Here is a 25,215-nt window from a genome sequence, read left to right on the forward strand (position 1 = left end):
ATGTGGCCCTAATACTCCGTAGTACATTGTCTCTTTGGCCCTCACTGCATTAGACTTATGTACTATATACTCAGACTATAATCTGTGTTACCTTCATCACAATGCTCAAATGTTTTGAAGCTCAAGACAGATTATTATTACTTTTTGTTTTTGCCTAAAATGGCTCTTATGATTGTAAAGGTTGCTGGCCCCTGCCTTAACCTTTCACATCTCGCGAGACTTCCTCGCGGTTTGAGCGTTCCCTTCTAGCCACATCTCGTTTGTTCCCGTGTGGATGGCCTGCTCTGGATCTAACCTGTCACAACTGACCTGAAAACGAGAGCAACGTGGGATAAAGTCAGTGAAATGTGCATTAAATCTTGTTGTTATATAATTATCAGATGTTTTGTTATGTTATTAACTAGATTAACCAGCTTAATCTGCCGTTTAAAGTGAATGTTTCTCTGTTAGCAGGGAGCTAACAGCTGTCAGCGTTTAGATGCTAACAGCGAGCTAACGTTAGCCTAGCATAGCTAACAGAAACAACAACAACAACAGATTGACGTTACATAGCTGTACTTTACTCTAACACCGTGATTTAGCGGGTTAAACCCAACATTTAACTACATTTACTAACGCTAATACGTCTTAGTTATCTGTTAACTCAGGGGTCAGCAACCTTTATTATCTAAAGAGCCGTTTTAGACAAAAAAAACCTGTCTGGAGCCGCAAGACATGTGAGCATTGTGATGAAGGTAACACAGTTTATAGTCTGAGTGTATAGTATATCAGTCTAATGCAGGGAGGGCCAAAGAGACAATGTACTACGGAGTATTAGGGACACATTGAGGGAAAAAAACATCTGAGATTTATAGAATAAAGTCAGAATATTATGAGAATAAAAGTCATAATATTACAAGAGAAAAGTTGTAATATAACGAGAATAAAGTCATATTATTATGAGAATAAAGTCATAATATTACGAGAATAAAGTCATAATATTACGAGAATAAAGTCATAATATTACGAGAATAAAGTCATATTATTATGAGAATAAAGTCATAATATTACGAGAATAAAGTCATAATATTACGAGAATAAAGTCATATTATTATGAGAATAAAGTCATAATATTACGAGAATAAAGTCATAATATTATGAGAATAAAGTCATATTATTATGAGAATAAAGTCATAATATTACGAGAATAAAGTCATAATATTACGAGAATAAAGTCATAATATTACGAGAATAAAGTCATATTATTATGAGAATAAAGTCATAATATTACGAGAATAAAGTCATAATATTACGAGAATAAAGTCATATTATTATGAGAATAAAGTCATAATATTACGAGAATAAAGTCATAATATTATGAGAATAAAGTCATATTATTATGAGAATAAAGTCATAATATTACGAGAATAAAGTCATAATATTACGAGAATAAAGTCATAATATTATGAGAATATAAGTCGTAATATAACGAGAATAAAGTCATAATATTATGAGAATAAAGTTGAAATAAATCGTAATATTACTAGAATATAAGTCGTAATATAACGAGAATAAAGTCATATTATTATGAGAATAAAGTCATAATATGAGAATATAAGTCGTAATATAACGAGAATAAAGTCATGTTATTATGAGAATAAAGTCATAATATTATGAGAATATAAGTCGTAATATAACGAGAATAAAGTCATATTATTATGAGAATAAAGTCATAATATTATGAGAATATAAATCGTAATATTACGAGAATAAAGTCATAATATTACGAGAATAAAGTCATATTATTATGAGAATAAAGTCATAATATTATGAGAATATAAGTCGTAATATTACAAGAAAAAATTCGTAATATTACGAGAATAAAGTAATAATATTATGAGAATAGGGTTGAGGGAGAATGACTTTATTCTCGTAATAATATGACTTTATTCTTTTAATAATATGACTTTATTCTCATAATATTATGACTTTATTCTCATAATATTATGACTTTTTTCTCATATTATTACGACTTTTTCTCGTAAACCTATGAATTTATTCTCGTAATAATATGACTTTATTTTCATAATAATTACTTTATTCTCGTAATAATATGACTTTATTCTCATAATATTATGACTTTATAATCGTAATAAAATGACTTTATTCTCATAATATAACACCTTTATTCTCATAATATTATGACTTTATTCTCGTAATAATATGACTTTATTCTAGTAATAATATGACTTTATTCTCATAATATTATGACTTTATTATCATATTACGACTTTTTCTCGTAATCCTATGAATTTATTCTCGTAATAATATGACTTTATTCTCATAATATTACACCTTTATTCTCATATTATTACAACTTTTTTCTCGTAAACTTCAAAACGGCAGGATTATGATGTTAAATTCATTACAATGTGTTTTAGATCTATCTTTTGTGATCCATAACTATCCAGAAGTCAGTGATTTTTTCCACATATGCAGCTAAATTATGCAGATAAGCCTGACCAACATTACATTTGTTATGTTTAGGAATAGTTAATGAGTAATGTGGTGAGGAGCAAGAAATAAGATAAGATAAGATATTCCTTTATTAGTCCCACAGTGGGGACATTTGCAGTGTACAGCAGTAAAGGGGATAGTGCAGACATATAAAATATGAACAATTTAAATAGAAGGAAATATTAAAAATAGGAACAATATATATACAGTATTGACAATAAACAGACTAACTACGTTATAGACTTCTGTTAACACTAGTTGTCACCATTAGATAACATTCACCCTATCTAACTAAAGATTGTTCAGATGTTTTAATAGGGATGCACCTCCCAATACCGATAGCAATACCTGGGCTTTGGGTATCGGCCGAATTTACCCTCTGTAACTACTGTTGACTGTAAACTACTCAATTATTCTGTGAGATGGTTTGAAAGTATTTGAAGATGGTTCTATTTTCTTTGTACTGTCTGTTTCATTCAGCAGGTGCTGTTTTGATAACTGTAACTGAGATTTGAAAGGGCCAAGAGAGAAATCCACTGTTCCCCTCCCCGACCTTCCTGACCCTCTCTGAAACACATCTCTCACCATGAATGAAGTTAATGTAGTCAGAGAGGGCTGGCTTCACAAAAGAGGTAAGGAGCCTGCGGATTAGTAAGGTATTATCATGCTGATAACTCACAGTGAAAGAAAGTGTTATAAATGGAAACTCTTTGCCTCAATTTGATCAACATCTATAATTATTAACTCTAGATGTCAGTCAGATTGAGCTAAATGATTCATCTCAAAGGAATACTTCATCCACAAAATTACCATTTGCATATCGCTTGTTACCTTGAATTCTTGAAGACAACTTAGTTTTTCTCGCACGCCTCCACGGTGAACGGAAAATCTGAAAACGGAAGCAAATCCTTGATGAATTGAAGCAAATGGGGTTCATCTTTAACAACAGCAAAATTATATCAAAAATCTGTTACTACTCATCAAGACTCGCAGAGTGCCTGCGCAAGCATGAGACGGTAGTGGTAGAAGTGTTTTAAATATTACAATTTTGGTGAAAATGCTGGGAGTGTTTGGGAACTAAGTGAGCATACGACTAGATAAATGAGACTTGAATTACACTGCACCAGTTGAGTGAGAGCTTGTAAACCGATTTTTGATATAGTTTTGCTGTTAAACCTGGAATCCATTTACTTCGATTCATTGAGGATTCTCCGATTTCACTGGGGCGGTCATGAAAAAGAAGAAATGATGTTCCTACTGATTGAATCTACTCAAAATGGCATGTATTTTTCTGTCCCAGGTGAATATATCAAAACATGGAGGCCCAGGTATTTCATTCTGAAGAGTGACGGTTCTTTCATCGGCTACAAGGAGAAGCCCGATTTAAACGACCAGATTTCACCACCACTCAACAACTTCTCAGTCGCAGGTCAGTCCTCCAGGTGGTCAAACAATGGCCATTTCTTGATAACCATTGTTTTCTGCTTTTTAAAGCTCGTTGGCTGTTTTGAGTTCCATACAGTTCTATCCCCTCATGTTAATATCGTCAGCAGCTTCCTGTAAACATCAGTCTTAAATTGTGTTTTTCAGAGTGCCAGTTAATGAAGACTGAAAGACCCCGGCCCAACACATTTGTCATTCGCTGCCTACAGTGGACCACTGTCATTGAACGCACCTTTCATGTGGACAGCAATGAGGAGAGGTAAGAACAGGGTCAAATATTTTATCAAGCAAGCTGCCGTTTTTGTACGAGGCTTGTGTCGAACTACGGTCAAAATGCTTTGACGGCTTTCAGTGGCACCTGTGTGTTAAAGGCAGGGCTGTAGTCAAGTCCAACTTAATTGAGGCCAATTCAAGTCAAGACCGAGTCCAGAGCAAATTGAGTAGGGTTCAAGACAATAATAGGCAAGAGTGTCTTTCCAATGCTAATATAGGGTTTAAGGAGATAGGATGGGCAGAAATAATCTATCTATAAACAATATTAACCTATCTTCTAACATCAAACTAATCAATGCATAAAATGTACGTTAAGAGGATTGTTTTTTATCTGTTTATTATCATATGCATTAATCCTTGTGATGCAGAAACGCACAACAACAGGGGACAGAAGTCTAAATGTGATACAAAACCCTTTTTTTGATCACAAAGCCCGATGTTACTGTACAATAATCAGGTTTTTCAGTGAAGCATGAACGGGTCCAGCGTGGCCTGAATGCGCATAGCCACATCCGTGTATATATACAGTACGTCTGGTGTATGAATTGTCTGTATCGTCACTGCGCTGCATTTTTATAAACAATGATAATCTGGTCACAACGCTCGTCCAGGCGCCGTCTCACTTCCTCTTCCTCTCCTTGCATTTCTCGCACTCATAGAATTAGAGTTCCAGGCCCAAATTAAGTTTGGGGATACTTTTAGCAGCGGTGCTGTGCCGCTGTTGAATGCATATAGGGGGAACACTTTTAGAATCAGGCGACTTTCTGTACAACTGATCCCAAATCAGCAGCCAGAAACAACTTGACCAGTTCTAATTAGCCGAGCCCGAGACCAAGACAAGTCCGAGTCCAACAAAGCACGAGCCCAACACAAGTGCAAGACTTCAAAAAAGTGGACTCCAAAACTTAGTGTGTTTGTTTGATGTCAATATTTGTGATTTTTGCCTCTCAGAGAGGAGTGGATGCGGGCAATCCAGTCAGTGGCAAATAGTCTGAAGATGCGGGAACAGGAGGATGAGGAACCAATGGATATGTTCGGCTCACCCAGCGAAAGCAGCCTGGAGGAGATGGAGGTGTCGCTGTCCAAGCTCCGCTCCAAAGTGGTGAGAGGATCAGTTGTTGGGGACGTAGAAGATAGTGAGCTACCTGAGACTCCTTTCACATTGTTGTCACTTTGTCATTTCAAACATTGTTGTTAAAAGAAATAGCAATTTAGCCGCTTGAAGTTCGATTTATGTTTTTACCATAATTTTTATGTTCGTTGATTTTGGTATCATATTGAAACTCCAAATTCATTCAGATAAGGGCATAATAATGAAGTCAAACAAGCGCTCCCTTGACTCATAGAAACGTCTGGACTGCTCGTGAGTTTCAGTCATACTTAAAGGTATGGTTGGTAGTGTTGTTCAAATACATGTTTTTGTTATATTTGTCGAAATTCTCTTAACATCCCGACAGCAAACAACTTACTTTTGCACATTTCAATTTCATACAAGCTTTTCTGAAAAGATTAGAGAAACATATTTATTCTTAGTTATAAAAGAACAACAAACACACATCAGCAGGAAGCATAGTATTCCTCAAGGCCGTGAAGGTATATGAGACATATGACTTGTATTAAAACTCTCATCTCTGTTTAAAGATTTATTTTCTGAGACTTGTGTTTTTTTTTTTAGTTATACACGTTTTTACAAAATGATTTAAAATCCTAGTCCCTAATGAATTCTCCCACCTCGACCTTGTGTTTTACAGACAATGAGTGACTTTGAATACCTGAAGCTGCTCGGGAAGGGGACATTTGGGAAGGTGATTCTGGTCAAAGAGAAGGCCACCGGAGTACATTATGCCATGAAAATACTACGCAAAGAGGTCATCATAGCTAAGGTAAGTAAGAGGTGCCCTGTGTGTGTGTTGCTGCAAGACACTTTGCACCTCCATACCTTCATATAATGAATGCTGCAAACTGTGTGTGTGAGAAGGGGGGACACTAGAGGGCAGCATAGTACCGGTAGTATGGCAATATTTTGACAGACTGGGAACTCAACTCACCACTCAGTGAGAAGATTGGCCCTTTTTCTTCCATCACTGCATGGACACATTTCTATGGGAGGGTTTTCCCTACATCCTCTCTATTCTGAAATCCAAGTTGAAGACAAACATACTCTGATTATATAAATGTTATTGATGTTAAACACGTCAAAGACAGTAAACAGTATCCGCAATGTCCTCTTAAGTTGTCTGGGGAGAAAGTCCCCAGTCTCCCTTTTGAAATTTGAAACTTTATATACCTTGTGAAACGCTGTCTGCAACAAATTCTTAATTGTTGGTGCCTTGTTGTGAATTCGCATCAAGTTATTTATTTCTTTGTGTAAAAAAACATTTAAAGCTGGCGGCATCTGCGGTGAGGTTGCAGATTGCAACCAACTGAAGCTTTAAAACTAAATTGTGAAAACACAATTCTTATTTTTAGATGATTATACACTAAAGAAAACATGCTTATTAATATTGTATTCCATTTCTGCCAATAGCTTTACCTAAATGTCACACACTGGTCCTTTTAACAGTTGTTTTATAACAGTATATGTCTTAAGTAAATCTTTACCTTTTATATTGCATGTTTTCAGTGTTTCTGACAATGATGTGTTTTTTGGCAGGATGAAGTGGCCCATACGGTTACAGAGAGCAGAGTGTTGCAAAACACACGACACCCCTTCCTCACGGTAAGTACACTTGAGGTCACATATGACCCATTTAATTTCCCCAGCCACTTGGCTCACCACTGACAGTTCTTATCTGCGTAAGTAGTGTATTGTTCGCACACAGTGTCTTACATATTGTAGCTATAGGGACGGCAGTATCGGTGGGTCAACCACTTAAATCCAGACTGAAATATCTCAACAGCTATTGGATGGATTGCCATGAAATTTTGTTCGTTCACGTTCACACTCAGAATCAATCGCTGTAATAACTTTGATGATACTCAAGGTGATACTTTGGTGACATTTCATCGAGCACCATCATCAGGTCAAAATGTTAGTTTGTCCAATACTACAGTGGCCAAATACCTGCAAAATAGGGGTGGGCGGTATACCAGTTTCATCACCGTCAACCGGTGCCACGTTCGGCCACGACATGGATTTTGCAATACCGTCATTACCGTGATGCACACACATTACCACCGTTCCGATTCGTCATGGAACCGTTTTCTTTTCATTTCGGTGGCCATTGTTATCAGTTAACAGCCTGGTAGAGCAGCGCTGCTGCTGCGAAGCTGCTACTGCGAAGCTGCTACTGCGAAGCTGCTACTGCGAAGCTGCTACTGCAAAGCTGCTAATGGGGCCCTCAACAGATAATTTTCACTGTCTGCACGCATCACGCGGAAAAATTAGGCGACACACGGCGAATTTCTAGATGAGCTGTCCACAGCCGAGCCGTGCTGCTTCTGTACAGTACCGGTCCAACAGCGTCTACGCTGCATATTTTGCCTGAAAACAGAACCATGAGGAGGTGCAGAAGTCTCTCAGAACACTTGAATTACAATATGCTGAAAGGTTATTATGGAATTTTTGCCCAATGATGTCAAAACATTTCTACTTACTAAAGCTTTAAAGTAACATAATGTAGTTTTTACATCTGGAATTTACTCCTCAGTTTGCTAGTGAGTGCAGGGATAGTGTAATGCATGCAGGAATTCACCACCTGTAATTTGTGATCATTTTCTTCCCGCAGACACTGAAGTATGCCTTCCAAACCCACGACCGACTCTGTTTTGTAATGGAATACGCCAACGGAGGCGAGGTGAGACCTCACAGTTGCACGGAGATACACTAAATGTCACTTGATGTTTGCTTGCCGTGCACACTCAAACAAATCTTCTCTAAAGAGGCCTGTTTGACTCCATCTGCTCTTGCTTCTCTTTCAGCTCTTCTTCCACCTGTCACGGGAACGGGTGTTCACAGAAGACCGGGCACGCTTCTACGGCGCTGAGATCGTGTCGGCGCTCGAGTACCTCCATTCACGTGACGTTGTTTACCGTGATCTGAAGGTGAATACTCCCATCAGTTCTGAAATACACAATGTCCATACAGGGTTTATATCAGGACTTCAGAGAAGATGATGTGATGGATTCTCATTTTAGATGTTATTAGGACATTTTAATCAGCTCAATAAAGAAGAGGTCTTTAGTTAGGATAGAATTCAAGCATTTAGAAGCAGTTGCTGTTAGGGCTGTGTAGTGGCAAGAATCTGGCAATACGATACGTATCATGATATTACAACTCAATATGACGGAAACATTTGACTTCTACTGGAATCAGCATGTGCTGCTGAAGGGAAATGCTCCATTGAATTTTAAATCTGAAAGGGACGTCCGTTGTACATTGTATAGCTAGATTTTGGTCCTTTCCCTTTTATAACAATGAGCAGCCTACATAATACTCCTTCGTTGCATCATATGTAGTTGAACAATAACTCTCAACATGTGACCTGTAATAACTGTTGAAATTACCATGTCTTAACGTTACCAAGCTGAAGTTGTTTCCATTCACATGGAACTTTGTAAAGGGAACAAAGTAATCTATGATGACTCGTGAGTGAGCAGTGAGAAGTAGACGGAGAGTTTCGAGGTAAAGGAAAAGTGGTTAGGAAACGACATTACTTTTTGACCGCAGCTTTAGTTAACTTTAATTAAGCGACAACAGCAAATCTCAACACTTGGTCAAGGAATTGTTGACTATAGGGTCACAGTTTGATAAAAAGCTTAATGAATTCTAAGCCCAGAATCTGTCATTGTGATCATAAGAGTCCAATCTGATGTGTGTCATTTTACTCTCTTTCAGCTGGAGAATCTGATGCTGGATAAAGACGGCCACATCAAAATCACTGATTTTGGCCTTTGTAAGGAAGGCATTACCCCGGATGCTACCATGAAAACCTTCTGTGGTACTCCTGAATATCTGGCACCTGAGGTACGGTACTGAAACTGACTGGGTGGCACATGTTAAGGGGGGGGTTTGGCGGTTAATAAGATATTGTATATATATTATATTATATCGTGTACGGGTTTTGGTGCTGCTGAATTGACATCTGTTAGCGAACACTGCCACCTCCTGGATAAGATGCTTTGTTGAACTGCAATCTCAGTCGGGTTTTCTCGTAGATTCCAGTATACAGTCTATTTAAAAAGCAGAGCGCTGATCTACATAAAAATCGGACCAAATATGTGTCAACACTGAGAATTTGGGGCCAGCTCAGGCTGATTTTCTACTCTAATATGAAACCCTGGAGAAAAAGTGGTAGATAATTAGACCATGTACCAAAAACATTAATCTCACACAAGGAGAAGAGATGTATTGTACCAGATTTAGGTAGTCACAAACACTAATACAACTAATGCAGTTCCAAATGCGATGAATACTAAATCCAATTATAGACCCGAACATTCACAAATTCATCATTACAAATCATTATATTATAAAATCACTTCTTACTGTCATTGTTGTGAATTGTAATTAGGCACATGTGTCTTTCAGGTCCTAGAAGATAACGACTACGGCCGGGCGGTTGACTGGTGGGGTCTGGGTGTAGTCATGTATGAGATGATGTGCGGCCGACTGCCTTTCTACAACCAGGACCACGAGCGTTTGTTTGAGCTCATCCTCATGGAGGAGATCCGCTTCCCCAGGAACCTGTCGCCCGAGGCCAAGTCCCTGCTGGCTGGTCTGCTCAAGAAGGACCCCAAACAGAGGTTTGTAACTACTGGACTGATCCTGTGTGTGTATTCATTTCTGGAAAAACCTACTTAATTCTTACATGATCTTGTTTGGACTGACAGGTTGGGTGGAGGTTCCGATGATGCCAAAGAAGTAATGAGTCACAAATTTTTCATCACCATCAATTGGCAGGATGTGGTACAGAGGAAGGTAAGACATTCTGAGGCTAAAGGATGACCTGGCTGACTGCTTAAGGCTGGCCCACACCAAAAGAGTTTTCAAATCTTAATAGATGTTGAAAATGGGAGAGAGCTTCACGTTAAGCATTGGCTCATGCATGCAAATATTGAACATGTTTAATATTTACAATTTGAGATCGGTGCGTCCAGGATGGACTTTCAAGCCGATCGGGGATGTAAAAAACATTTATAATAATCGTGATCTCAATATAAAATAATAGTGATTATCGTTTTGGCCACGATCATGCAGCCCTACTTCAGATATGCACAGGCAGTATGTGAACAACGCCACTCACGTCACAGAACCTTGTCTACCGGTAGTGATTTTATAAATCCAGTCTGTTCCTAATGGAATGGCGTGTTACTGATCGTCTCCCCTTCCTGCATCAGCTCACCCCACTCTTCAGACCGCAAGTGACTTCAGAGACAGACACCCGGTACTTTGATGACGAGTTCACAGCGCAGACCATCACGCTTACTCCTCCAGACAAGTGTAAGTATGGTCTGACTGGACGGCGACACTCTAATCCACCGCTGGCCGTGATCATATGACGACTGATTTCTGCTGTCTTGTTCTTACAGATCACAATCTGGACTGCGAGGACTCCGGCCAGCAAGCACATTTCCCCCAGTTCTCCTATTCTGCTAGCATAAGAGAGTGATAGCATCTCTGCCACACACACACACACAAAAACACATGAGGCATGAACACCTTGGCCACATCCTTACAGCTATAAAATGACCAGAACCTCCGTCTTCAATGAGGTTTTAGTCCGTCAGGATCTAAGTGCCTCGGCTGGCTGCTTTATTGTTATATAGAAACCCCCTTCGTCCACACTACGGACAAAGCCTGGCCACACTGGCTGTACTGTATCAAACTGGACTTCAGTACCTCACATAGTCATCAGCAAATCTCAACAACACAATGTCTGTAGCACCTTTGGATGGCCTATAAACAACTACTGCTGCTTTTTTCAGACTGTAAACCACCGATGATTTTTAACACTGTCTTTTTTATGGTCTTTATGGAAGCCATACAGTTCCTTCATGATATTTCCAAGTGCTCTTCTTCAGAACTAGCTGTTACCACTGGTGATAGACAGGTTTGTATATGAGGGAGGAAGAAGCGGGGCAGTTAGTTGGGTGGTTTTCTGTTCAGTGTGTGTGTGTGGAATTTTTTCTTTTCTTTTTTTGAGAAAAGGCGGGGCATCAAATCCAAACTGAATGTCATCAGTTTAGTCCGAGTGAGTCTGTGAGAGCATGAGGTTTTGTGTGTGTCAATACAACGCTCGCCTTGATATGCATCAGGAACAACAGATTCATTGACAACACATGATGATCAAAGTGTCTCCATGGAGAAAAGCTTTGAGGGGAAGATGAGGTGTTGAAGAGAGAGAGAGAGAGGCTGTCCTTTGTAAACTGTATGCAATGAAAACAAATTACTTGTTTATTCTCTCATCTCAGAATTTGATCTGTCGAGTGTGACACGTCAAGTGTGACACGTCAATTAATGGGAAATTGGGAATACCTTAATGCACAAGGTGTATATTATTTTTTAAAACAAGGTTTTTTAATTCTAACACATTTTTTTTTTATCTTTCTCAATCAGCAAAATACACACCTTCCATGTGATTTCGGAGACTTAATAAGCACATAGTGATTTAAAGAAGACCTCATTTTTTCTCAGTTGGACCATGTTCATAATGAAAGCTTCCTGGATTGGTGTCAGTGCTTATTATTTTTTAAACATCTCATGGAAATGTGTCTGTTGCACCAAAAATCTGTGAGATACCAAAAGCTAGGCGTCAAATGTCTGGTCAGATTCATCAACCTGTTGACTTCTCCTTCTCCCACTGGCCAGATTTAGACTATTTAATTTCGACAAAGTTTTTACACGACTGCATGCAGACAACATTTCACATCGGAGAGCTTTTATTTTGGTAAAATGAGAAAAATAAATCCTCAAAGTAAGGTATTAAAGTGCTGTACCTGTACTGAAACTCAGGTGTTGTTTCAGCACTTCTATTGAGAAAAAAACAGCACCAAACAATTAAGCGCACTTTCGGAGTACATGTTAATATGTAGAGTGTCATAATTTTTTGTAGCATTCAAAGCTACTTCTGTAATATTTCCAATTCACTCATACCTACTGTATGTTATAACGTGTCTTTGTAGCCTTTCCTTTCCTCAGATCATAACCTGCTCAAGATTTCAAAAGTTTGAAGTTGTGGCTGACAATTCACAAGTTTTAACGTCCTCCCTATCGTGTTATTTGTCATCTTTTTGTAAATCTTATGATGCTCACAATGTTCCAGTGTGTTCACACCGCTGCTGCTTTTCAAACTTGACTGTGTCGCTAGATTTGATTGGACATATCTTAGCTAGAGAGTTAAGAAATCATCCAGGGAGCTGTGTAAACCATGAACATGGTCCATTGTGAGATTTAGTGTTTGAGTGCAATGGATGACTTGCAAGGATGTCTTTTTTATTGTTTTCAATTCTTCCCATCTATTATTAATCGCTGCACAATATTAAATGTTAAGAAGGGGAGGAGCACCGTTAAGATTTGCAATACTGGGTGTTATACTGAACATGAAAATGCACCCGGCGTTGTATTGGTGCTACACTGTTGAGTCACTGGTAATTAATAAAGAGCTGGTGCAGACAAACCTGCTCAACTTCCTGTTTTCCACAGAACCTTCTATCACTTGTGCTGTTTTGAAATCATTTCAGTTATTTTGTTTTTGTTTTTCTGCTGGTTTTACTCCTCGACTTGCTGTTTTCCTCTCATCCTTCCTGTATCCTGTACCTCTTACACAGACAGTCTCAAATTAAGGAAATTCATAATGGTTGAAAGAAATGTATGTGTGTTCAGTTACATATTCTATTCAAACAATTCATTTCTATTTGTCTATGAATGTAATTCTGAAAGACAGTGATCCAATACACATTTTTAACTGTCTTAATACATCCTCATGTTTGTGTCTTTTCATTCCTCCACTGGAAGATGCTGAAGCTCTGTTTCTCCGCTCAGTTTTTAGCGGTAATACAGGAACCTTGAGACAAGGCTCTTGAATGAAGGCTGGGACACGTTCTTTGGGTTATGACACGTGTGCAGTGTAACAAGATGCATGTTAATGCCAGGTGTGAACAGGCCTGAGATCACTAAAAGCAGAGGTGGTAAACAGGGTGTTGCCTGCCACACATTTAGCCTTGCTGGTTGGTGCTTTCCCCTACTGTTAACCACAGCTGGCTGACTATATACAACAGCAGCCCCGAATTCTGAACACAGACTGTTCATGCACACATTCATTGGTTTTTAAAAGTCCAGTTTTCTCCATTGATTTGATGCACCTCTGCCAAATATGCTCAAAAACTTTGAATGCAGCGATGCAGTACTCACAACTTCATTCACTTTTAATGAGTTTGGTTCATTTCAACATCAATTAAAGGTCCCATATTGTAAAAAGTGAGATTTTCATGTGTTTTATATTATAAAGTAGGTTTAAGTGCTATATAAATACTGTTAAACTATCAAAACGTGTAATATACGGAGAAATACACACAGCCCGTATTCAGAAATTGTACGTTTGAAACAAGCCGTTAGGATTTCTGTCCATTTGTGATGTCACAAATATACAATATTTAGACCCTTACAAGGTTTTAAACTTAAACATTCTAAATGTGTCCCAGTTTATTTCCTGTAGCAGTGTGTGTGAATAACATCAGCTGACAGGAAGTAAACATGGACCTAAACTGTTGCCTAGCAACGCAATTCTATTGCAATTCCGTTAACTAAAACGGAGCGTTTCAGACAGAGGGTAAATACAGGTATATTCAGGCAGACAGTACGAGGAAAATAAAGTTTTTTTTTAACATTAAAGCATGTAAACATGTTCTAGTAGAAACACAAAATACAAGTATGAACCTGAAAATGAGCACGATATGGGACCTTTAAACATTCAACATCATGTGACTGTGAGTGCGCTTGATAGGGGTGGTGGGGGTGGCTGGCTGTCAGTCAGGGTGCAAATCAAATTAAGGCAAGATTAAAAAGAATAAGATAAAATAAAGTTAAATAAATATAAATAGGTAGATAGATAGAAGTAAAAGAATGATGGCTCAAAGGATGGTATTTAATAGGGTGATGGATAAAAAGATGATGTTTTAAAGGAGAATGATGAAGGTAACCCAGTGTGTTTCTCTTTATCTCATCTGTCTGTCTGAACCAGGTGGAGCCTCACGGTGCCTCTCAACACTCCCCCAGCAGGGAACATGTGCTGCCCTGGGGAGATACCACGCCTCCACAGGCCAGCCTCACATGTCTCCAGCTCCATGTCCATGTCCTGTGGGAGGAAGCTGACTACCAGGGAACAATGAGAGAGTCTCATAGTACATGTTGTTGTTGTATTGGAGGCTGACTGATCACTGATCAGCTGTTCCTCAGACACACACACAAACACACATTAATGTGTGAGGCGTTCTCGTTGTATGGGAAATAAAACATATGTCACCTGTGTTTTAAGAATAACTTTAAAACATATTTTGTAGGCTATTTGTCACAGTTGTGGTGTAGATGACTGTATTTGCTGTAGAAATAACCATGTAAATAAAGTCATTAGATGTCTGTGCTGACGTGTTTTGAAACCATTTTGCATTTGAATATCAAAACCACCATCAACGTGCAATAACACGTTGGTCACTTTTGTGTCACTTTTGCAATGTAAATACTGTAAATCTACTGTATATATTTATATTGCACTATCTCTCTTTTTTATTGTATTATCTTTTATATATTTTATTAGATTTATATTGCACTATCCTTTTTTTATTGTTTTATCTTTTATATGTTTTATATTTATATTGCACTATCTCTCTTTTTTATTGTATTATCTTTTTTATATTTTTTTATATTTATATTGCACTATCTCTCTTTTTTATTGTATTATCTTTTATATTTTTTTATATTTATATTGCACTATCTCTTTTTTTATTGTATTATCTTTTATATTTTTTTATATTTATATTGCACTATCTCTCTTTTTTATTGTTTTATCTTTTATATGTTTTATATTTATATTGCACTATCTCTTTTTTTATTGTATTATCTTTTATATTTTTTTATATTTATATTGCACTATCTCTTTTTTTATTGTATTATCTTTTATATTTTTTTATATTTATATTGCACTATCTCTCTTTTTTATTGTTTTATCTTTTATATGTTTTATATTTATATTGCACTATCTCTCTTTTTTATTGTATTATCTTTTATATATTTTATTAGATTTATATTGCACTATCCTTTTTTTATTGTTTTATCTTTTATATGTTTTATATTTATATTGCACTATCTCTCTTTTTTATTGTATTATCTTTTTTATATTTTTTTATATTTATATTGCACTATCTCTCTTTTTTATTGTATTATGTTTTATATTTTTTTATATTTATATTGCACTATCTCTTTTTTTATTGTATTATCTTTTATATTTTTTTATATTTATATTGCACTATCTCTTTTTTTATTGTATTATCTTTTATATATTTTATTAGATTTATATTGCACTATCCCTTTTTTTATTGTTTTATCTTTTATATGTTTTATATTTATATTGCACTATCTCTCTTTTTTATTGTATTATCTTTTTTATATTTTTTTATATTTATATTGCACTATCTCTCTTTTTTATTGTATTATGTTTTATATTTTTTTATATTTATATTGCACTATCTCTTTTTTTATTGTATTATCTTTTATATTTTTTTATATTTATATTGCACTATCTCTTTTTTTATTGTATTATCTTTTATATATTTTATTAGATTTATATTGCACTATCCCTTTTTTTATTGTTTTATCTTTTATATGTTTTATATTTATATTGCACTATCTCTCTTTTTTATTGTATTATCTTTTTTATATTTTTTTATATTTATATTGCACTATCTCTCTTTTTTATTGTATTATGTTTTATATTTTTTTATATTTATATTGCACTATCTCTTTTTTTATTGTATTATCTTTTATATTTTTTTATATTTATATTGCACTATCTCTTTTTTTATTGTATTATCTTTTATATATTTTATTAGATTTATATTGCACTATCCCTTTTTTTATTGTTTTATCTTTTTTATATTTTTTATATTTATATTGCACTATCTCTCTTTTTTTATTGTATTATCTTTTTTAGCACCTATGGGATTGTCACAATCTAATTTGGTTATACTACACAATGACAATAAAGGGCTTGAATCTTGAATCTTGAATATTTTTTATTTGATATTTACAACAGCAGCATGAACGTACCACACTAGAGCTGAACGCACTCCTCACGTGGACTGTCCGACGTCACCGCCTCAACACGTGGCTCTGCACGGGATTGGCCAAACCAGTACAGTTACGTCATCACCAGGTCAAAGAATGGGGGGCGTGGTTTATGCAAATGAGCAGCATGGAGGGTTTCAGTGCATGATGAGACAGACAGAGTGCAGGACCAGAGAGGACAGGACCAGAGAGGACACTCAGTGAGACACTACAGGAGACAACAGCTGCAACATGGAGCAAATTAACTATTTCTCTCGCTTTTCGCTTCATCCTGAAGTCAGGACTGGAGGAATGTAGGTCTGATCATCCCAACAGGAGATGTTCTTCTGTGTTCCTGCTGCTGCAACAGTGAGCTCCTCTCTAACATCCGGGTATCAAACAAGGACAGGTGAGTCAACCTGCTCACCTGCAGTTTTTAAAGTGTCCTAACTTCTGTCCTCTAATGCATGCACTTAAATAATGTGTCATTATACTGCACTATACTCATTTTTAACAGTCTCTTCTGCACTTTTTTAATAGTCGTGTATCACAGCTGTTACCCTGCACTATATTCACTTTTAACAGTTTTCTTCATCTCCTTGTATTTTTATATCTGGTATATTTTTTTTTTTGTACTTTGCAATACTAACTTTTTCACTGCCTTTTTACTAACATGTTTTACACTATGAAACTGTGATGCTAGAAACTTGAATTTCCCTCTGGATCAATAAAGTTACTATCTATCTATCTATCTATCTATCAGGCTTAACATGTGCTGCATGCACTTATATAATGTGTCCTGGTCAGGCTGCTGTTATTACAGGCTTAACATGTGTAATTGTCTGAAATATATTAATTATTTATTTTTTAAAATATTTATGTGAGAGTTACAAGTTCTTTTAACATGGTCATGGAGCATATATATATATATATATATATATATATATATATTTGTATTCTGGGGTATCGTTCCTACACTGAGGGTGTTTTATATTTTAATTATTTATTTATTTATTGTGTTGAGTACAATATGTAACAAGAAAAGTTGATTTACATGTATAAAATAGTTAAAAAAATAGCTCCAACTTTACCATCTACAACATTAACATGCAGCTTACAAGTTAATATAAATAAAATAATGACAGCCACTCCTGTATATATGTACACATGGGTACTTTTATGCTGATAATACATACTTTTACTCAAGTAAAATACTTGTAATGAAGTGTACTTCCAATGTTGTATTGTTATAAGGATCTAAATACTTCCTCCATCAGTATGTGTTGCATTTAGTGTCCTGTAGCAAAAACAACAACCATGCAATAACAGTTTATTTAAATGTGTTATATCTTCCACTGTGTAATTCTCTGAAATATATTAATTATTTAAAAAATATATATATATTTTTATTAAAGCTACAAGTTCTTTTAAGATGGTCATGGAGCATATAAATATACTGTATATTTGTATTCTGTGGGTATCGTTCCTATGCAGAGGGTAGTTTAGTTTATTTATTGACTACACTGAGGGCATTTTATGTTTTAATAATTTATTTATTTATTGTGTTGAGTTGAATGTACTGTAATTACCTTGTGCCTTTTCTACCTTTTTCTGCTCACTTATATTAGGTGCAAATGGCAAATAAAACTCTTGAATCTTGAATGTTGAGTGTGTGATACAGGCAGTGAATGGGGAGTTATAGTGTATTTACAGCACAGAGCAGCAGCAGTGTATTACATAACAGTGTTGGAGGGGGGTTAAAGGGTTTGTACAGTCTGCCAGGCACCATTTTATCAAATTCCTTCCGCATGTGCATGCTGTCTTGTTTACACAGAGACAACACTAGTCTGTTCATATCAGCTCCACCATAGAGCACATTGTGATGTTACTGTACACTAACTGTCTACCAGCACTACTCAGGTGTAATTCTCACTGTGCAATATCATTTTCCACTTGTGCAATTTTGTTAAAAGTCTGTTTATTGTCAATACTGTATATACTGCTCCTTTTTTTATACTTCCTTCTATTTAAATGGTTCATATTTTGTTACACTTTGTTTAGCTCTTTTTTTACTGTGTTAGCTGATGCATCTTGTTTTTTGCACTATCCCCTTTGCTGGGGTACACTGCACATTTCCCCACTGCAGGACTAATAAAGGAATATCGTATCTTATCTTATCTTATCTTATCTTATGTCATCTTATGTCAAAGACAGTGTTTCGTATTCAAATTCGATTCTGATTGGTCAATCACGGCATTCTGCGGTCTGTAATTTCTCTATAACAAACCGTTGCTATGTATAACAGACCGTTGCTATGAGCGCAGCTGAAAAAACAAAACTTTTTACTAAAAAGTGTTTATTTGTGCAAGTTATTATTGGCACACAGCGGACTAAAATCGATTTTGAATCAGGAATCGTTTTGAATGGAGTTGTGACCCCAACAATCAAAATCAAACTGAATCGTGAGACACCGAAAGATTCACACCACTAGATTTGAGATGACTTTCTCAAGCGCAAAATACGACAACAAAACTCACCTGTCTTGTTGCTAACATGTTCTCATCCCAACTCGTCCTAACACGTCCGGCTCTTTGTCAGAACCCCTCGGCGTCACTTTTTCCCTCGCACTAAACACGTGCTAAACGACCTCTCGGCATCACATTTCAGTCGCACTAAACACGTGCTTCATGTTTAGGATTAGGCAACGAAACCACTTAGTTAAGTTAAGGAGAAAACAACATGGTTGGGCTTAACATTACTACGTTTTTACAGTGAAAACAGAACAGGAATGAACAGCTAAAGTGGAAGTGAAGCATAACGTACAAACAAACAGCGGTCTCCTGGATGAAAGCCTTGTGTTTGTTAGTGTCTGTTGCATGTCAGTCACATCTCTTTGCCCCTGTGTCCTGTCTCTACTCTCTGCCATTATTATATAATCCCAACCACTGGGATTTGATTATCTAACTGTCAAATTTGGGTTAAATGCTGATGTAATTGGATGCTAGCTGTGAGTGGACTTAAAGATGCAGGCCCACTCAACATACATACATTTGGTCCCCATCTTATCAGTTGATTCCAGGTTAATAATTCTGTTGTATTAATATTGTGTTATGATAATGATTCTTGTTCAAAAATGCTCAGCCACAACCTGGTGAACCCAGCAGTACAATCTCTGTCTTTAATATCCAACGCTGTTTATCTCACAGTAACATTTCTTTGTCTGCTTTCATTTTTAAAGATCCAGAATGCCAAAGGAACAGGGGCATTTTGGGGAGCGGGTCGCCCGCAGCACCTCAAAGACCGCCAAGAATAAGAGTAACAGCGACACTCGGCGGGCGTCCCAGGGTGGCACCCACAGGGGGCAATCTGGAATGGGTGTCATGAGCAACCGCAGGCTGCGCTGTGACTCAGAGAAGGACTCTGGGTACTCAGGTGAGCGTTGGCCCATTTGGATGATACCATGGATGTATGAAGAGATCCTCACTGACCTCACACTAGCCATGATGTTAACAATTCCTTTCCACTGGAAAAGAGTGCAAAAATTACCTGTGTGTTGTGTCCTCTCTATCCTCTCTTACTCTTCGTTCTCCCTCTCCCCCCCAGAGGCCGGCTCAGACTCTGTGCACAACGATGTAGACGACCAGCGCAGCAGTGTGAGCGAACCTCACAGGGAAAGCAGCAAAAGCTCCAACAACCGTGTGAACACCGCAGGCCACAACATGCCTCCTTATGAGGAGCGCACCCCTATTTACGTCATCAATAACCTGGTGGTCAAGCCGGTGAGATATTCAGTTCTATATAACAACTTGCTTTTTCAGGCATTCTGCTTTTTTGCATCATAAAGAGAGATTGAAATACAATGAATGGGTAGCTCTGTACATTCAGTCACCACTTGATTATTGAAGTATAGCTTCATAGTGTCCTTTTATTAGTTGTTGAAAGATCAACAGTAATTATTCTTTAATTGACTAACTGATTGGCATCACAACATATGTATAACTACAGTATAATAACAGTTCAAATGACTTTACAAAAACTGGAGAATGACTGCTAAATAAACACATATAGCTGGGGGAGGGCACTAACACCTGTACAATATAATGCAGTCCAATACAATAGTCCTGAAATATAAAGTGTAGTGTCATTTGTCAGACAGGACTTCTTTGCTCTGTGTTGAACCTCTCAACAAGTTGTGAAAAATCCCCAAAGACAAGCTCCAACCGCAGCTATAATCAAAACCTCAGCAATCTTTACAATGATAGAAGGCCTTTTTTGCTTTTGTTAAGTCCTGCTGTTTTGTTTGTCCTACTGATTATCTCTTTTTGACTTTAACCTCCTCCCTCTCCTCTTTTGCTTTTTCCTTTATTCTGGCCTCTGATCGCTGCTCACATAAAACCCCCCTCCCAACCTCCTGGTGGTACAGTCTGGACCAGAGCAGCTTCTGCATGCCCCCCTAGCGTGGGGTGGAGGTTGGCACAGCCTTACCAATGCCAAACAACCCAACCAGCTCTTATTGATCCAACAGCCAACGATGCCTGCCCCGTCCTCCTCTACCTCGACTCCTTCAGCCAGTATAGCTGCACCACAAGATCAAGTTAGGAAAGGAGGCAGCCGCGGCAACCAGAACCACAGCAGAAAGAACTCATATCTGCCCATCCTGAATTCTTACCCTCGCATCGCCCCCCAGCCCAGGAAGGAGAGCAATGAGGGCAAGGGTGCCACACGGGTGGAAGGGGTTAAGGAGAGTGGCAGTGAAGGCCAGAGCCAGAGTAAGAGAGTGTGCATAGAGGAAGATAAGAGAGAGGCTGCACCTCCCAGCAGCCACCTCCTGAAGCCCCAGCAGCTGCAGCGTAAAGAGGATAGAGTCCATTCCCACTCCCAGTATAAAGGCTCCTTCCCCAGTTCATCTCCCTTCCCACTGCCCAGCCACGCTTCCTCCACCACCCAACACAGTTCCAACAACAGCCAACAAAGCTTTGGCTCTGACAGCTTTGACTCCCCCTCCGTCTCCAGCTCCCAGACACCCTCACCACCGTCTTCCTCCGACTCCCCCCAGTCCTCCTCTCCTCCCTCTTCATATTGCTTTTCCTCCACGGCTCACAGCCCGTACCGCCCGGCTCCGGACAGCTCGTCCATGCGCCATCGACGTTTCCTCAACACGGCCGAGATCCTGAACCAGTCGGGCCTGCTGGCCATCACGCTACGCACCAAGGAGCTGCTGAAGCAGAACGCCGACACGGAGAGAGAAATCGACCAGCTCCGTCAGCACACCCATCTCCTGTGCCAGGTGGCCCAGGTCAGCCAGAACGGGTGCAACAAAGGTTCGGACGGCCTTGACAACCTCCTCCTGGCCATGACCGAGTCAGGCTGCTACCCCAACTTATACTTAAATCAACAAAGCAGCAGCCACCAACAGAACATAAGAACCACTAAGACACACAGCAGCATGGATGATGGAACATCACCACCCTCTCCACTGTTTGCCCCCTCGCCAGACAGACTGGCTGACGGTCCTCTGGACCTCATGTCCTCCTCCCCCTCTGTTTCTTTTCCCAGGTCTCTCCCCAAAGCAGTCATGGACAAGGACTACAGTGATCTCGCTATGTTTCTAGAGAGTTCAACACACAATGATTATCTCCTCTAGTTTCCTGGGGAAGAGGACGTGGATCTGTAATGACTGGCAGGGTAACGTGTGGACCTAGCAATACAGGAGAGCATGGGTTTTGTTTGAATTGTGCAAAATGTCTTAGTGTATAACTGAATATGACTAGGTGAAAGGGTGGAATGGTGGTTTTCTTATCCAAAATGTAATGTGTGGTTTAAAGTTGAACATGATAGATATATTTTCCTACTTTGTAGTCAGGGATTTGCTTATTCCAGGTGCCCATTTGTCATTTGTATTTTTGCCTTCTGTGGACAGGCCTGTCAATCAGGTGGTCACAATCACAGTCAGCGATGGATGTCCAACATGTGACAAGAAGCAGTCAGAAAACTGAAACATGTTTACGGAGAAATAGAAAACACGAGTGCACCGTTGCCATCACCACTCTGGTCTGTCGAGTCCCAGCATTTATATTCTGATAACAGCCTTTTGCTTCTCAGAGTTTGACAGAAGAAAATATCATTACACACAGGTGCTGACAGACGTTCAGTGGATATTACAGCATTTTACAATTGCTTTGGCGCAGCTTTCACAAAGTTTAATTGTGCAATACTCTTAATGTAAAGAGAGATTTTAAATTGGTCCCTTTAAACACAGAATGCTGTCCTTACATACGGAGTAAAAACACATGTCACGCCTCAGATTACAGATACCTCATGTAAGCACAAGTGTGGGATGGAACATGTGTTTGCAAGCATTTCTCCTTATTTTAAAGCTGCAGTAGGCAGAATGTTTTTGGCATCATTGGGCAAAAATTCCATAATAACCTTTCAGCATATTGTAATTCAAGTGTTCCGAGAGAACTAGACTTCTGCTCCTCGTCGTGGCTCTGTTTTCAGGCTTTAGAAAATCTAGCCCGTGACAGGAGACTTTGACCAATCACAGGTCATTTCAGAGAGAGAGAGCGTTCCTATTGGCTGTGCTCCGGCTGGTGGGCGGTGCTTGGTATTTCCACAACAGATCTCAACATGGCTGTTGGGTCACAAACTTTCTCATTTTATAGCTAAACAGTTCACTACAAGATGTTTCTGAAAACATCTGAGGAGAGAAATAGACATTAACGTAACAGAATATTGATTCATATTTGATCAGCGCTGCCTAGTTTGACCGTTTGATCGGAGTTCGCGAGGGATGTAACAGATGATGTTTGATATATTGAATAAAAAACAACAGAAACAGTAAACTAATGCAGTGAAGAACAGTCACAATCATCCTTTTATCTTGTATGAATGTAGATTGTATGAATCAGACTCATACTATATTTCAGTAATACAGCATATTCAAATTTTCAAAAGTTATTCTTACTCTGCATCATTTCAAATGCTAACATCTGCATGAATTGCACATTTTGTTTCTTGTTGTTAATTGTATCAAAATTGATGAATTTACGACTGCAGACTTTTGATCTTGATGTTTAACAGAATTATTTGATAATCACCGTTTTATTTTAAATTTAAATTAAATTGAATTTGTTGTGATGCTCAGATAAACTCACTGATGTAGTCATTTTTTGATACAGATGTTTTGTCTGCATCTTTTGTGTGCTATGGGAGATTTTGAGACCATAGCTTTTAGAGTTTTGCACATTTTTTTTGTTAAATTTGAGCCAAAGCAATTCTGAAATGTTGTAATTAAAGCATTATGTGGCAGTTCAGGTTAAATAAGACAGCACCCTCTGTGCTGAATAGAAAAGATATGCTTGTTTTCCATGCTGGGAATTAAGGATTTTGTCACTTAACATATGATTAGTCAGATCAGATGTGTTCTAGTTTAATGACTGATGCATGTTACATACTGTATGTTCACATTATAAGTGCACATACAGTACAGTTGTCCATTGGACCTCCATATGTGGCTTTTTGGCTGAAGTGCAAAGCAATGCACTAAAAATAGACGTGGGTTAGATCTGTGGAGGTGTCCGGTGATCATCAGGTACAGGCATGTGTCGAACTGAATATTTACACGTGCTCATGTTCACTTGGGATATCCTGTGTGACAGGACTCTTGATCCTGACATATTACACTGTAGTTATACTCCATGTATTACTGAATCATATTCAAATAGTGGTATGGTCTTGCTTGGCAGCGCATTACTGTGGTTTATTTGCTTTTTTTTTGTGTGTGTGTGTACAGATCTGTGATGTATTAGCTTATAAACACGCTTTTGCTTATTTATTACAATTACATTGAATTAATGATTGATTGTAGATGTGGGACACACGTCATAATCAGATATCTGGCAAAAGAAATGGACCTTTTTCACATGCTCTTAAACACAACCTTAAACAATAAATCTCCTCGGACTCACTCATTGGCACATCTATTGATATTTATATCTATTGTCTTTCGTCCTGTTATTGTTAATAACTTTGCCCAACAGGATCTAATCTTCACTGAAGATTGGAGACATGGATCCCATCAGGAATTCAGCATCCAGCTTCGGGTGAGGAAAAAAAAATACAAAATGCTTTATTCTCAATATCACATGAGCTTAAGGTTTGAGATTCAACTTGAGAAAAATCAGCTAATGACATAATATTGACCTTTTCCAAAAAGCCAGGAATGAACAGCTGTCAGGAAGTTGTGCGGTTGCTGTACAGTCATCTCACACAAGCCAGACGGCTTCATGCCAGAGCATATCTGCTGCAGCATCGGTAGGATGCGGACAGATGAATGCAGGATAATGGCCCTGACACGGGTCAGCAACCTGCAGCTCCGGAGCCACATGCGGCTCTTTAGCTCCTCTCCGGTGGCTCCCTGTGGAGTTTTAAATATGGAAATGAATAACTGTTTATTGTTTACATTTTCTTTCTCGTAAAGTTGTGACTTTATTTTCATTAAAGTTATGACTTTATTCTTGAAATCTCCGATTTTGTTTTCCCTCAATTTGCCTAAAATGTCTCTTTTAATGGTAAAGGTTGCTGACCCCTGACCTAACACATATAAAATTGAACCGTCAGCTCATGTGAGGGAATGTCGCCCCCTCCTGATGGAGCTAGTAAATGCACCTCTTACTTACAGATTGTTTCTACAGATCTGTCACGGTACCAATCGGACACAATTCTGTAAACAAACAGGAAGG

The 25,215-nt window shown here is 38.0% G+C and overlaps 2 protein-coding genes across 4 annotated transcripts; both read left to right on the top strand.

The window, feature by feature from the left end:
- Positions 1-196: 196 nt before the first annotated feature.
- On the top strand, positions 197-13,131 carry LOC119476217 (RAC-beta serine/threonine-protein kinase-like). 3 transcript variants are annotated; one of them, XM_037749552.1, is made up of 14 exons: positions 197-347; positions 2,977-3,128; positions 3,797-3,925; positions 4,087-4,198; positions 5,164-5,314; positions 5,964-6,095; positions 6,866-6,931; positions 7,941-8,009; positions 8,134-8,256; positions 9,050-9,178; positions 9,743-9,957; positions 10,045-10,132; positions 10,552-10,654; positions 10,744-13,131. In XM_037749552.1, the coding sequence occupies exons 2-14, from the start codon at positions 3,083-3,085 to the stop codon at positions 10,821-10,823; spliced, it is 1,443 nt and encodes a 480-aa protein (XP_037605480.1). In that variant the 5' UTR covers positions 197-347; positions 2,977-3,082; the 3' UTR covers positions 10,824-13,131. The 3 variants fall into 3 exon arrangements, with proteins under 3 accessions (XP_037605480.1, XP_037605481.1, XP_037605482.1); XM_037749553.1 differs by having other exon boundaries at positions 198-347; positions 2,980-3,128; XM_037749554.1 differs by having other exon boundaries at positions 198-336.
- Positions 13,132-16,462: 3,331 nt separating this feature from the next.
- Positions 16,463-22,965, top strand: LOC119476214 (CLOCK-interacting pacemaker-like). Its single transcript, XM_037749548.1, has 4 exons — positions 16,463-16,880; positions 19,710-19,903; positions 20,075-20,250; positions 20,895-22,965. The coding sequence occupies exons 2-4, from the start codon at positions 19,717-19,719 to the stop codon at positions 22,113-22,115; spliced, it is 1,584 nt and encodes a 527-aa protein (XP_037605476.1). The 5' UTR covers positions 16,463-16,880; positions 19,710-19,716; the 3' UTR covers positions 22,116-22,965.
- The last annotated feature ends 2,250 nt before the right edge of the window (positions 22,966-25,215 follow it).

Source organism: Sebastes umbrosus, chromosome 17 (genome assembly GCF_015220745.1).
Source record: "Sebastes umbrosus isolate fSebUmb1 chromosome 17, fSebUmb1.pri, whole genome shotgun sequence".
NCBI classification, from domain to species: Eukaryota; Metazoa; Chordata; class Actinopteri; order Perciformes; family Sebastidae; genus Sebastes; species Sebastes umbrosus.